Source organism: Rhinoraja longicauda, chromosome 6, assembly GCF_053455715.1.
Source record: "Rhinoraja longicauda isolate Sanriku21f chromosome 6, sRhiLon1.1, whole genome shotgun sequence".
In the NCBI taxonomy this organism is placed as follows: Eukaryota; Metazoa; Chordata; class Chondrichthyes; order Rajiformes; family Arhynchobatidae; genus Rhinoraja; species Rhinoraja longicauda.
The window spans coordinates 545,207-560,448 of NC_135958.1; the positions used below are offsets into that span (position 1 = coordinate 545,207).

At 44.4% G+C, this 15,242-nt stretch overlaps 1 protein-coding gene across 4 annotated transcripts in view; it reads left to right on the forward strand.

Moving 5' to 3' along the window:
• The window catches only part of fhod1 (formin homology 2 domain containing 1), a 235,561-nt gene that overhangs the window by 2,979 nt on the left and 217,340 nt on the right, over positions 1–15,242 (forward strand). For all 4 annotated transcript variants that reach the window (XM_078400311.1, XM_078400312.1, XM_078400310.1 and 1 more), the window contains exon 2: positions 14,514–14,620. In XM_078400311.1, the coding sequence (XP_078256437.1) occupies positions 14,514–14,620 (107 nt within the window). The remainder of the gene's footprint in view (positions 1–14,513; positions 14,621–15,242) is intronic.

Consider the following 15,242-nt stretch of genomic DNA (forward strand, 5'->3'; position numbering starts at 1 on the left):
TTTAATTGTGCCTTTCAGAGGGAGTGCCTAGCACTGCTGTGAAATATTTCAGCCACGTTGTACAAGAAAATACCTAAACCCTGTCTTCAAACTTGTTCTGTCAAGAAGATAATAGCTTGTCTTCTGCTTCTCTCCTTCCATGTCAGTCAAGGTTTGTTCTGCGAGCTGCACAACACTGATTATTGTGTGTCCTAGGGTTGTAGTGTGCATGTGGGAGACCAGAGAACCTGGTACTGACAGGCAAGCATTCGAATCAATTAGCAACAACAAGATTGGTTATTTGGAAGTTCTTTACTGTGCTGTACTACATTGGTGTGCCTGATGTGATCCCTGAAGTTAGTCTTTTGAGACAGCAGGTGGGACATTGAATTCTCTGGCTCAGGAAGGCTTCTGGTGCTGCATGTTAGTCAGGGCCTGTGGCGTTAGTACAGCCGGTATTAATGCTGAAAGATGGGTGAATCAAATTATGTTCTTGTCCATGTTCAGCCCAAGCTTCTTCCTGAATGAATTTGGATTTATGGAACAGAGCCAGATGCCAGCAGGTGGAAAATGCACGCTATATTGGGGTGTCTGTTGGGAACATGCAGCTATATTGGGGTGTCTGTTGGGAACATGTACGCTATATTGGGGTGTCTGTTGGGAACATGCACGCTATATTGGGGTGTCTGTTGGGAACTCTGAGGTCAGTTTTTATAGTTTAGTTCATTGATACTTCATGAAAACAGGCCCTTTGGTCCACTGGGTCCACACCGACCAGCGGTTTCTGTACACTCGCACGGTCCGACAGACTAGGGACAATTTGCAATTTTTACCAAAGCCAAATTAACCTACAAACCTGTACGTCTTTGGAGTGTTGAAGAAATTAAAACAATATTTTAATTAATTTTTGCTTTTATAAATACCAGCATTAAACAAACCCAGTTCAACAGAAAGTAAATGATGTTATATTTACCCTTCTTCCTTGTAACCTTTCCTCTCCATTCAAGATTCAAGATTCAAGATTCAAGATAGCTTTATTTGTCATCCAATATTGGACGAAATTCAGTCACCCACAGTCCAACAATAAAAGCATTAAATAAGCATTAAAATTACACAACCCCAAAAAACCCCAAAACACAGCCCAACAATAAAAGCATTAAATATGCATTCAAATTACACAACCCCAAAACCCCCAAAAACACAGTCCAACAATAAAAGCATTAAATAGGCATTCAAATTACCCAACCCCAAAAACACACAAAAAAAGAAACATCCATCAAAGAAACATCCATCACAGTGAGTCTCCTCCAGTCCTCTCCTCACTGTGATGGAAGGCCACAATGTCTTTCCCTTCTCCTGCTGAATGGGGTTGTTGTGGGGAGGGAGGCAGGAACTCTTGTCACCTGTCTTGGGCTAGTCTACTACAGATTCAGTGGACAAACTTCCCAGTGTGGCTGCCCTAGCAGCCTTAGTTCTGATTCCTGTGTTATAAACAGCAAAGGTACATTTGGAGATGATCTTGTCAGCAAAAAACACAAGGTGCTAGAGTAGTTTAGTAGGTCAGGCAGCATCTCTGGAGAATATGGGGAGGTGACATTTTGGGTCGGGACTTTTCTTTTCTTCTGATGTCCCTAGTTATCAATGGTACTGCAGAAATGAAAACACTTTTTGTTTGTTTTGATACACTTTATTTTGGTTCTGATTTGATCAGGAGAATCCACTGATTCTGACAAAAAAAAAGTTTGCAACTGAGTGAATCTGTGGAGGTGCATTTTAATGTAGGCAAATTGGGTTTTGTAAAATGGGGGATGAAATGGATAGTGTACCTCTTCATTGCATGATTCAGGGTGGGAGAGTGAGGAACCAAGCATCAAGTACTGATTGTTAACTATAAGTGAGCAGTTTAAAATGCTTTAACAGGTAGAACTGCAGATGCTGGTTTATACAGATCTGGTTAAGATAGACACAAAGTGATTGATCCATATTTATTGTCACGTGCACTTGGTACAGTGAGATTCTTTGTTGCAGACAGTACAAGTATGCAAGAGTTGCCACATAATGGAACTGTAGAGTGCTGAGTAACTCAGCAAGTCACCTGTTCTTTTTCTCCGGAGATGTCGCCTGACCTGTTGAGTTACTCCAGCACTTATGTAAAAGGCCTTGTTGGGTTAGGTGTGTCGCTATGGCATCAAATGAGAAAGTTAAGGAAGTTTACAAAGCGAATGGTGGGAATGTCGCTGATTCTGTGAGCACTGATGCATTTAAGGTGATGTTTGCAGTATAAGGAGCATGGAACAAAAGGACATTGGACCTGGGTGGGTAGTAGTTATGAGATGGTGGGGGTGGTGGCACGAAGAAATCCATGTAGTATAAATCCTGGGGCACTGCAGCCTGATGCAGTGGGCTATTTCTGTGCTTGGTTTTGGTGTAACTATGCTGCAAGTGAGAGGCAGGCACGCTGAGACAGAATATTGCTCTGTTTAGACGACATATTGAACTGTGATTATGCTTCCGGTCATCGCATGGAATGGAGGCTTTGAAGTACATTTCTGCACAAGGGATGGCGAGCATTTGGAATGCAGGTTCAAACAGGGTAGTGGAGGCTGATTGAATTCTGGCTTTCAAAGTGAAATTGGATCCGTTCATTGTCCACACCTTCAGTGCCATTCCCATGCTTTGGGTATAAACCTACATCTGCACTTCGTTCCTGCACATCAAGTGCTTTACTTGTTTCTTATATAGAACACAAAGTTGGCTCTTGGAAACATCCCAACATTGTGAGAGTGGTGACTTGAGTGGGACTTTTTGCTCTGTTCTACGTTGAGAAACTAAAGGTTTCCTTCGTGCAATAGACTCAGGTTGGATTGATTTTCTCTGCCCTTGTTCTCAGACCCTCACCCACTCCACCCCCCCTCAACCCTCCTTAAACCTCCCCTGCCCGGGGCTGGGGGCGGGCGAGGGGGGAGAGGAAAGGGAAGGGAGCCACTCACCCCGGCCCCGGGCACCCATCGCTGCGACCAGCAGCACTCATCCACTGTTGGCCAGGGAAGGTATGATCTCAAGATGCACATCATATTTTGCTTGGGTGGCTGACAAGCCAGTGGTATGAATATTGAATTCTCTAATTTGAAGTAACTTCCCCTCCCCTCCCCTTGGGCACAACCCCCCCCCCCTTGGGCACAACCCCCCCCCCCTTGGGCACAACCCCCCCCCCCTTGGGCACAACCCCCCCCTTGGGCACAACCCCCCCCCCCCTTGGGCACAACCCCCCCCTTGGGCACAACCCCCCCCCTTGGGCACAACCCCCCCTTGGGCACAACCCCCCCCCTTGGGCACAACCCCCTCCCTTTGGGCACAACCCCCCCCCCCTTAGGCACAACCCCCCCCCCGGGCACAACCCCTCCCCCTGGGCACAACCCCCCCCCTTGGGCACAACCCCCCCCTTGGGCACAACCCACCCCTTGGGCACAACCCCCCCCTTGGGCAAAACCCCCCCCTCTTGGGCACAACCCCCCCCCCTTGGGCACAACCCCCCCCTTGGGCACAACCCCCCCTCTTGGGCACAACCCCCCCCCCCCTTGGGCACAACCCCCCCTTGGGCACAACCCCCCCCTGGGCACAACCCCCCCCCTTGGGCACAACCCCCCCTTGGGCACAACCCCCCCCTTGGGCACAACCCCCCCCTTGGGCACAGCCCCCCCCTTGGGCACAGCCCCCCCCCCCTTGGGCACAACCCCCCCCCTTGGGCACAACCCCCCCCTTGGGCACAACCCCCCCCCCCCTTGGGCACAACCCCCCCCTTGGGCACAACCCCCCTTGGGCACAACCCCCCCCCTTGGGCACAGCCCCCCCCCTTGGGCACAACCCTGCCTGACGTCACTTGCGGTCGGCCCTGACTGATCCTGTTCTTTACTCCCCTCTAGTTCGTCACCCTCTCCCACCCCATACTTTCAGTCTGAAGAAGGGTCTCGACCCGAAACGTCACCTATCCATGTTCTCCACAGATGCTGCCTGACCCGCTGAGTTACTCCAGCACTCTGTGAAACGTCACCTATCCATGTTCTCCAGAGATGCTGCCTGACCCGCTGAGTTACTCCAGCACGCTGTGAAACGTCACCTATCCATGTTCTCCAGAGATGCTGCCTGACCCGCTGAGTTACTCCAGCACGCTGTGAAACGTCACCTATCCATGTTCTCCACAGATGCTGCCTGACCCGCTGAGTTACTCCAGCATTCTGTGTCCATCTAAAGTCAAGAAATTGTTCTATTAACTGACATTAAACTAAATAAATAGTGATATATAAAGCAGTAGAGCCTGAATATACAATAAAATGTTCATGGGTCTATATGCGATACGTCCTTAGCTATTACATTTAGTTATTCACTGGGCTATTAAAAGCTTTTAACTTTTACGCGATAAATACCTATCTCTTGGAACATTTATCCTGCGCACGTTATTCTAGTTGCTTGTGGTCACTGAAGCTGAAGGGTGACACAAGATAAGAGCGTGCATCTTTCTGGATGTGAACTTCAGTCGTTTTGTATGTTCAATGTAATGTTAGTTCGTGTTAAAGTTTAGTTTCCGTAATGTATCACACACCACACACACACACACACACACACACACACACACACACACACACACACACACACACACACACACACACACACACACACACACACACACACACACACACACACACACACACACACACACACACACACACACACACACACACACACACACACACACACACACACACACCTACCTCTTCAACTTCTGCCTGGGCTACACCAGAGACCACACTTGAACACTCCAATTCTTTGTGTTTTTTCAAGCAACAGTGAGGGTCATCAACGTTACTCAGTAGCAGGTAACATGACTGCTGGGGCAATGCTTATCTAGGCAGGCAAATCTCCACAATAGGTGGCAGGATGTTAAAACGAAACCTGGGCTCGCCCTTCACTTCTCCTTCTCGTCTTGCGAGTGGCCTGGGAATAACTTGGTAATTCCTTGCACTGTGGGTTCCTGTGCCGTGTAACTGCTAGACCACAAATACTGTAAAATGTGAAGTCCAGAAAGACGCAAGAGAAATGATACTTGCACAGTGTGACTTGTACTGAACTGTATACAAATGATACTTGCACAGTGTGACTTGTACTGAACTGTATACAAATGATACTTGCACAGTGTGACTTGTACTGAACTGTATACAAAAGGGAATTTCACTCTACCTCATGTGACAAATGAAGTACTGAAGAAGACCAAGACTAAGGAGTTAGTGGTGGGGCTTTAGGAGGAGAGATGAAGGTGACTTGGATGAAGGGATTAAAAGTACCATTAGCAAATTTGCAGATGACACAAAGCTGGGTGGCAGTGTGAACTGTGAGGAAGATGCTATGAGGTTGCAGGGTGACTTGGACAGATTGTGTGAGTGGGCGGATGCATGGCAGATGCAGTTTAATGTGAATAAGTGTGAGGTTATCCACTTTGGTGGTAAGAATAGGAAGGCAGATTATTATCTGAATAGTGTCAAGTTAGGAAAAGGGGACGTACAATGAGATCTGGGTGTCCTAGTGCATCAGTCACTGAAAGGAAGCATGCAGGTACAGCAGGCAGTGAAGAAAGCCAATGGAATGTTGGCCTTCATAACAAGAGGAGTTGAGTATAGGAGCAAATAGGTCCCTCTGCAGTTGTACAGGGCCCTAGTGAGACCGCACCTGGAGTACTGTGTGCAGTTTTGGTCTCCAAATTTGAGGAAGGATATTCTTGCTATTGAGGGCGTGCAGCGTAGGTTTACTAGGTTAATTCCCGGAATTCGAGCCAGCACCGCCATTCAATGTGATCATGGCTGATCATTCTCAATCAGTACCCCGTTCCTGCCTTCTCCCCATACCCCCTGACTCAGCTATCCTTAAGAGCTCTATCTCTTAACGCCAAGGAACTTGAAGTTCTCAACCAGATCCACTTTTGCACCATTTATGCTGATTGGGGCATGTACTCCACCTTGCTGATTGGGGCATGTACTCCACCATGCTGATTGGGGCATGTACTCCACCATGCTGATTGGGGCATGTACTCCACCATGCTGATTGGGGCATGTACTCCACCATGCTGATTGGGGCATGTACTCCACCATTTATGCTGATTGGGGCATGTACTCCACCATGCTGATTGGGGCATGTACTCCACCATGCTTCCTGTAGTGAGTGTAGTCAATAAGTATCTCCCTAACTGACGAAGGCCAATGTACCAAAAGCTGTCTTCGTAACTCTATTTGCCTGTAATGCCACTTTCCCTTGGTACACTTTATCCCAGGTGCCTATACCTAATCTATGCCTCCTACTTCTTGACAGAAATTGTGTGGGTTATTGAATTGGTCACTGTAAATTGCCCCTGGTGTAAATTGAGGGAAATATGGGGAGTATATAATAGGATTAGTATGAATGGGTGCTTAAGGCCAGCATGCTGGTGGTTGGCTAAACGATCTGTTTCTGTTTTACAATTCTATGACTCCACCATTCTAAAATAATAACATGGTAAATCTTGCTAAAGCTCCGTTTTCTTGCTTTATGATGTAACATCTCATTTTAGCTGTTACTGTTGAGAGAGTAAGTTTTGAAACATATTCTACAAGTTGTGGCAACACTTGTGCAATATTGCGTAGAATGTTAGTGCACTTGGAACGGATTCCAAGAGCTTTGAAATGATGTACCAAGGCCTGGTTCCTCAGAAGACTAAAGAAATTCAACATGTCCCCAATGACTCTTACCAATTTCTACAGATGCACCATAGAAAGCATCTTATCAGGATGCATCTAACATTTTCAATCAAATGCCTTGGTACGGCAACTGTTCTGCCCAAGGCAGCAGGGTGTTGCAGAGACCTGTGAACGTAGCCCATTTCCCAATTCAAACGTGATCTGTACCTCACCACCTCGGGGAACGCAGCTAAAGGACCACTTACACCCTGGTCATTCTCTCTCCTCCCTTCTCCTGCTGGGCAAAGGATACCAAAGGATGAAAATGCGTACCAGCAGACTCACGAACAGGTTTCTCAGATTTTTAAACTGACATCTCATAAACTAAGGGTGTAGACACAATCTTCCAATCTAACTCACTGTGGCCCTTGAATTTCTTTCTATCTGCACGTTCTCTACAACTGCCACACCCTATTTGACACTCTGCTTATTTTCTCTCTCGTACAACCTGTGATACGTGTGTCTGGTATGATGGTATTCATGCATGGTCTCATTTGCTTTGATCATATACGAAACAAAGTCTTTCCATGGTATCTGGGTATGATCTTGGCAGGCACAAACCAATACCAATATACTTAGCAGAAAAATAAGCATTTGAACAAGAAATAGATTGAAATAGGTCTGAAGAAGTGTCCCAACCTGGAACATCACCCATCCATGCTCTCCAGGGATGCTGGTTGACCTGCTGAGTTATTCCAGTACTTTGTGTTTAAAAAACAAACTTGCATCTGCAGTTTCTTGGTTCTACAATAAGTAGATTGTGGTTTTCTTGCGAAAACGTAAGAATGATGAACACACAGGTGAATTTTTTTGAAAAGATTAACATTCCATGTGGTAGTGGAGTAGTGTAATGTCACATTGACCTTGCTTGTCTGGTTTTTTTAACTAAAGTACTGCAGAGTTAACTAAATTTAAGAGGGAACTTTCTGGAGATCACTTTCTGTGGAATACAGAAATGATTTGTGTGAGTCTTCAATTATAAAGACAAAAGCTGTTCCAAAAATAGTAAAATAAACCAGCTTGATGACGAATAACAAAATAACTGGTGAGGATTAACACCAGCCCCATTTCTCAACAGTTTCTGATATTAAAGATCTTTGTTAATAGGTCCTGAATAAAATCTGTGTGAATCGTGTTTGCTCCCTTTCCCCAACAGTTTGTGCAGTTCCAATGATTCGAGCTGCTGCAATATTAAAGCTTGTGACTGTAATTTTGTCCAAGAAGAGGTTTTATCTCATGGATACCTTTGCCAATTTGTGTTTTAGACTGAACATTTCAATTAATGTATGTACAGAGAGTGAGAGTGAGTGAGAGTCTTACCACTTTTCAGTTTGTTTCTCTGCTCGGTTTCCTCCTCAGTTATGTATCCTGCCTTCTTTGAAAGACCATTGCAACCTGTGATCTGCTAAAGTAAAATTCTGATTGGTCCAAGAATATATTTTATTGCCACAGAAAGCAGGGTCGGCAACACTCCATATAAACACAGTGTTTTAAAGAAATGACTTTAAGTGTCGGCATCTCCCTGTGTAACAGGTGGCAGGGTGGGGGGATTTACTATTGTCATGCGTAGCGATATACGATGAAACATTGTGGTTGCATGCTATCGGGTCAAGTCATACTATACAAGAGTAAAATCAGGCCGTTGCAACAGGTAGTGCAAAAAGAAAGGTGCAGAACGCAGAGTTATAGTGTCACAGTTACAGAGAAAATGCAGGTAAAAAAGTGCAAGGGCAGCAATGAGGTGTTTGGAGAATCAGGACTACACCCTTGGCTCATGTGAGAACCATTCAGTCATCTGACAGCAGCAGGAAAGAAACTGTTCCTGAGTCTATTACGACATACACCCCAACAGCAGAGAGAAGGTGGAGTGGTCGGGATGGTAATGGTCTGTGATTGTGTTGGCGGTTTCCCTGAGGCAGCGTGGTCTGGATGGAATCAATAGAGGGAAGGCCTAATTGTGGGAAGGATTGAGTCACATCCACATCTCTGCAATTTCTTATAGTCTAGGCAGAGTTGTTGCCAAACCAACCTGTGATTCATCCTGATAGGATATGATGATAGATTGATAGGATCCTGATAGGATGCATCCACAGACATTGGTAAGAGTTGTTGTCAAACATGCTCAGCATCCCGAGGAAGTAGAGAGTGATGTGCGAACTTGGGCAGAGCAAAGATGTGATGGGACCAGGTTAAATTGGTGATATTTATGCCTAGAACCAAGCTGTGACCATTTCCACTTTGATGCCATCAATGTTGATTGGGTGTGTGTATACAACACCTAATTTCTTGAAGAAGTCAATAAGTACCTCCTTTGTCTTGCTGATTGAGGAGAGGTTGAGGTCTTGCACTATGACAGTAAACTCTTTATCCCTTTCTGTATTTGGTCTGGTCATTGTTCGCGACCCCGTGTCATTTGCAAACCAATAGGTCACATCACCCTCAATCTTGTTCAGTGAGATCACGACTGACCTGATCTCTGGCATTTACGGCACTTTGCTGCCTGGTCCTACAACTGCTGAAGTCTCCTGAAGACCAAATATATGCTTATTCCTGCTTTTAATATATTCAATAACACAGCAGCCAGAATTCAAAAATATTCTCAGCTATCATAGGATCACAAGTGATAGGAGCAGAATTAGGCCATTCAGCCCACTCTGCCATTCAATCATGGCTGATCTATCTCTCCCTCCTAACCCCATTCTCCTGCCTACGAGAGAAACAATTCCTCAACTCCATCTAATGTGGTTGACCCTTTTGCAGAGACTGCAATTCCTCCAGTAGGTCTACACTTTCCCCACAAGAGGAGACAACCTCAAACTATCTACACCGTCAGGCTCCTTGGCAGTTTCTGACTTCTGGAGAATACGACTACTGAATTATTGTATTTATTAAAGACTTGGAAACATACAGCACAAAATGGCCGGGTCATCCTTGCTGACCAAGATGCCAACGTAGGCTCGGTCTGCTTGCACTCATCACTCTGTTTAAACACAAGGAAATTGTGGGACGTGTGGACTAGGCTGGAAGTGGACAAAGTAGAACATTTTCTATGGTTTTATTGAATGGCTGCTGTGATTTTGAGGCTGTATAGACTACCTTTCTTTGCGTTATCAATAGCTGAACATATGTATTATAGTTAAATAATAGGAATAAAGGGGAGGCCATTTAAAACTGAGGTGAGAAGAAACTTTTTCACCCAGAGAGTTGTGAATTTGTGGAATTCTCTGCCACAGAGGGCAGTGGAGGCCAATTCTCTGGATGGATTTAAAAGAGTTAGATAGAGCTGTAGGGGCTAGTGGAATCAAAGGATATGGGGAGAAGGCAGGCACTGGTTACTGATTGTGGATGATCAGCCATGATCACAATGAATGGTGGTGCTGGCTCGAAGGGCCAAATGGCCTCCTCCTGCACCTATTTCCTATGTTTCTATGTAAATAGTGAAAAATATTTTCAAGATCGGTGGGAAAGCGAGAAATTGAGATTTCTGGTCCTGATGGTCTATTTGCAGTAAGTTCTATCTTTTTTATTTTTGGTGCAGCGAATGGCTGGCACAATATGTACCATGAGGCCACTAGTAAGAACACCCTGTATCCAGATGGATAGGGTCATGAAAGTCCATTCAACTTGTCCCTGGAGTTCTTTGTGACATTTCAAGAGATGCACGATGTGCCAAGGGATTGGAACTGGAGCTTGAGGACTACAATATCTAAGAACGTTACATGTAGCAGCTTATAGCCCCAGCCACTTTCATCTCAAGTCCACAAATTACAATGTCCGGAACAGTGAGTTTGGAGAAGGGATCGTGAAGTCATGAAGGGGCAGAATAAGTGGGCAAACTGGCAGATGGGGAAGAGTGAGCTCATCCTTTTTGGATCAAGAAAGAGTTTGGAATGTTTTCTGAATGATGAAAGACTGGAAATTCTTTGGAGGATTATAGAGATTTGAGTAACCAGAGTCACTGAATTCTTGCATGTTAGAGGGTAGTTGAAATCCTTCCCATAAAAAGTTGTGCGTACAGAATCAATCACATTTTTAACTGATAAAAGGTTATTAATTTTAAGGTTATTTATTTCTGGATCAAAAGTGGGTCAATGGTTTTTGAGGAAAAGATCAGCCAAAGCCAATCACCTTTCTAATTGATTATATATATATATATATATATTGTCAGATGCTGAACTTTTTTTCTCATTTCTTATATTGTTTACAAAGTACTATGTTTACCCATTCTGTGTAGGAGGAAACTGCAGATGCTGGTTTACACTGAAAATAGACACAAAATATGCTGGAGTAATTCAGCGGGACCAGAGGGGTCTCGATCTGACTCATCACCCATTCCTTCTCTCCAGTGATGCTGCCTGTCCCGCTGAGTTACTCCAGCATTTTGTGTCTGTGTTTACCTATTCTGTTGTGCTGCTGCAAGTAAGAATTCATTGATGGACACAAAAAGCTGGAGTAAGTCAGCAGGTCAGGTCTGGAGAAAAGGAATAGATGCTCCAGAGATGCTATAGGATCCACTGAGTTACTCCAGCGTTTTGTGTCTATCTTCGGTTTAACCAGTATCTGCACAGTAAGAATTCATTGTTCTATCTGGGACAAATAACGATGAAACATTATTGATTCTCTTAGCTCTTCCATTCTGTGCAGATGCTAAATTCAATACTGCTAAGCCGATTTGTACTCTAATCCTAGTAACGCCTGTGCGACCTAATTTTTAAACAAGTTAATGATGAGCAAGTAAGTGTTTGTTTCTTTAACTGCAGCACTGACTGACTGCTGCTGCTGTGGGTGAAACAAAGTGGGACCAAAGACAAAGAGAAGCATCAAATGAAATGCAGTAATGTTTTCTTTTAAAGGGGTGAGGTGGGACAGACTACTCACTCTGAATTTGCCATTCCACACAGCTGCGGTGATTTATTTAAAATATCATTCACATGACATAACTCTCAACTTGTCCCTACCTGCTGGAATCCTTCTATCTCCTTCAGCTTCTCGAAGTTTCATTTTAATTGTTCCCTACAATACAGGGGCAGTCCATTTGGCCCATTGTCTTCATGCCAGCCCATTGAACATGCTGCTATGAAGAATCAAATGCCTCGTTTTAAAATTATTCTGACTTTGTTTAATTGCAGTCTGCCGCATTTTATTGATCTATTTTTCAACTAAAAGATGGTGGCCCTTCCAGGAGGAACTGGTCCATTGATGAGTTCAAATGATAATGAGGTGCTCAGCTTATCAATTAGTAAAGTGATTAGCTTTGGCTGACTTTTTCCTCAAATCCATTTACCCACTTTTGATCCAGAAATAAATACCCTTAAAATCTCCCACTAATGTTCCCTGTAATTATTTTCCCTCTATGTTCACAGCAGTTGTACCACCCATCTTTGCTAGGGCCAATTCACAGTTGTCAATGAACCTGCAAACTACACATGTTTTGGGGCATTGGAGGGAACCAGGGCATTTCGAGGAAAGCCATGTGGTCACAGGGAGAACATGTGGACTTCAATCTGATGACATCTAGAAGTCTGGATTGAACCCAGGTAGCCATCGCTGTGAGGTAGCAGATGCACCAATGTGCCAATCTCTTCACACATGGACCTTCCCATTCCCAATCCTACCTCTAGCCTCTCCTCCACTGAATAATACTGGCATTCATCTCATTTCCTCATTAGTTGGCATTAATATTCTCATCCTCAATTACATTCTTGTGAAGAATAATTTGAAATAGGTGAAAGTCCTTAGTTTACCCTGTTGTCCTTGTCACCACTATCATCAGCAATGAACCAAGCCCTACCCTGATGTGGCAGGGAATGAGGGAGTCTCTAAACATTTGACCCATTGCAGGCAGCAGGGTTTAATGTTTAGGAGCAGGAGCAGTAATGTTATGAACAAGGGATGCAGTTGGGAGCAAAGTTGAGCTGTTGTCAAGACACATGACTGACTATCAGCAGTCAACATGTGGGAATAGAAAATGTCAATTTGCTTTTCTTCTCGCTTCTCCAAGTTTTCTCTGACTGGTGCTTTAGATTCCTGTGTTGACTTCCATTGTATGTGTTTTCTAAACTTGGTCTGTTGTTCACCATACACTCATCCCAACTCTACCTCTTCCTTACCGTTGCGATATTCAGTTCCAACTTACTAGTTCACTCTTGTTGAATGTCCCAGGATGTTTTGTGTTGGAATCTTTTTCTTGTCTCTATCTATCAAGATTTAGTTTTGAGAGCCAACCTAGCCAATTGCCTCGAGCTGCAGGGGCAGTGAGAGACGGGGATGAAATTCCATTCATGATCGTGCAGCTCCCACGCTGTAAATGTTGTGCCACAATTCATACTCGGGCCTTATCTTGTCATGTGTGCTCAGGACTGAGCTAGATTTCCAGTTATTCTTATAGAGAATGAATTCTGTGGAGAATAATTTGGAACAAAACAAAGGTAGTCAGTTTTTTGGAATTAAAACACAGAGGATCGAGAGAGGGCAAGTGCTGGAATCTTGAGCAAAAAACAAAGTGTTGGAGAGATTCAGCTGGTCAGGCAGCATCTGTGGAGGGATATGCAGTCAGGTGAGATGAGTTTATTTAGGCATCATGTTTGACACGGTCACTGTGGGTCACTGGGGCACTGCGGGGCACTGGGTCACTGCGGGGCACTGCGGGGCACTGGGTCACTGCGGGGCACTGGGTCACTGCGGGGCACTGGGTCACTGCGGGTCACTGGGGCACTGCGGGGCACTGGGTCACTGCGGGGCACTGCGGGTCACTGCGGGGCACTGGGTCACTGCGGGGCACTGGGTCACTGCGGGGCACTGGGTCACTGCGGGGCACTGCGGGGCACTGCGGGGCACTGTGGGGCACTGCGGGGCACTGGGGCACTGTGGGTCACTGCGGGGCACTGCGGGGCAAAGGGCATGTTCCTGCACTGTAGTGTTCTATGTTCTATTTATTATGAATCAACAGGCAACATTTTGGGTTGGGACCCTTCCTTAGACTTCAGACTGAAACACCACCTACCCATTCCCTCCACTGATGCTGCCTGACCTGCTGAGATCCACTAGTACTTTGTTTGTTGCGTTATGGGATGAAACATTACTTAAAATGAAGTTAATTCTAGTGTTGTAGTTATACAACATGTTCTGTTATGACCCCACTACCTGACTTGCTCTCAGCAAACTTTATTTTGAAGATGACCTCAGTATGTTAGAGAGAATAAGTGTGGAAATCATTGCTTTGCTTGATTTAAGATCTGTCCTCGAGGTGTCATAATTGTGAAGTGAGCCTTCTTGCATTTGAGGCAACAGAAGTGATGAAGCTGCTTCTGCTTCTGCTGTCTGTGTTTGTTGTCGTTCGCCTGACTAAGGTCAGGTGACAGGGCTCACCACGAGGAGGTCGACAACAGGAGCCCCTTCTATTCCCTATAGAAGGAGTGTCAGTTTATGGCATAAAGAAGGTCTATTCTTGCACTGTGAAATCTTATAAGAGAATTGTGTCCGATGTAGATGTAACAGAAACTGGTGAGGAACAATCTTGGGGACTGAATGTTTATCTGAGGCATTGTGCTTTAAGGGAAAGTTTCAATCTGAACAAATTGACAAGAGGCTGAACCTTCTTGGTAGTTTTAACCTGGTTGAAATGCTAATTACATCTGCATTGCTTAAGATTTAACCCTTCAATTTCAGGTACATATCTGCTCTCAAAATATCTGATTTGACAGATTTTTAAAAATCTTAACTTTGAATTTTCTGACCACTAAAGTAGAATGTTTGAATCTCCTCTCTGTCCAGTTGGAAGATTGCGCACTGCAGATTGGTCCGAATGGAAATTACTTGGATCTGGAGTTGTCATTGGATGAGCAGAGAGATGACCTTGAAGGGTTTTTTGAAGAAATTGGGTAAGAAAACACTTTGTACCATATATTAAAATAAATAGCCAGAGTTATAGACTCTAACGTCTAACTATAACCATCCATCCCTAGAACTTATCAACCAGTCATTAACCCACCTCAACCATCTACAACTTAACACAGGCCATCTCTACGTAAGAACCAAGTTCCATTTTTAGAAAACATCCATTAGTCAATTTTGTAACTAAGTCAGAAAATACTCCAAAAACCTTTGATATTGAAACCTTCCTGCCACAGTACAACAATGAATGGCATTAACGCAACGTTAGACGGATAAAACAGAACAATTACTAAAATTGGGGAGAGAGAAAGAGGAAGCGAGTTCTGACATTTGTAGAAATGAATGTATGTATGACAAACTTTGAATTTAATACTAATATCCGGGAGCTCGTTTGTAAGCCGGATATTCATAAGCCACAGTACTGCCTGTATTTAAGATCCATTATCAGTGTTAGTTCAGCAGTTTTTCTGCTTTCCTTGCATTGCAAGTTAAATTTATTTTGAAATATATTTACTTGTCACATTAATAAGTTAGTTTACATTGCCACTTAATTAACAATATTGTAGAAGTTTTATAAATTGGAAAAAAACAATATGTGGAGCCAATGTG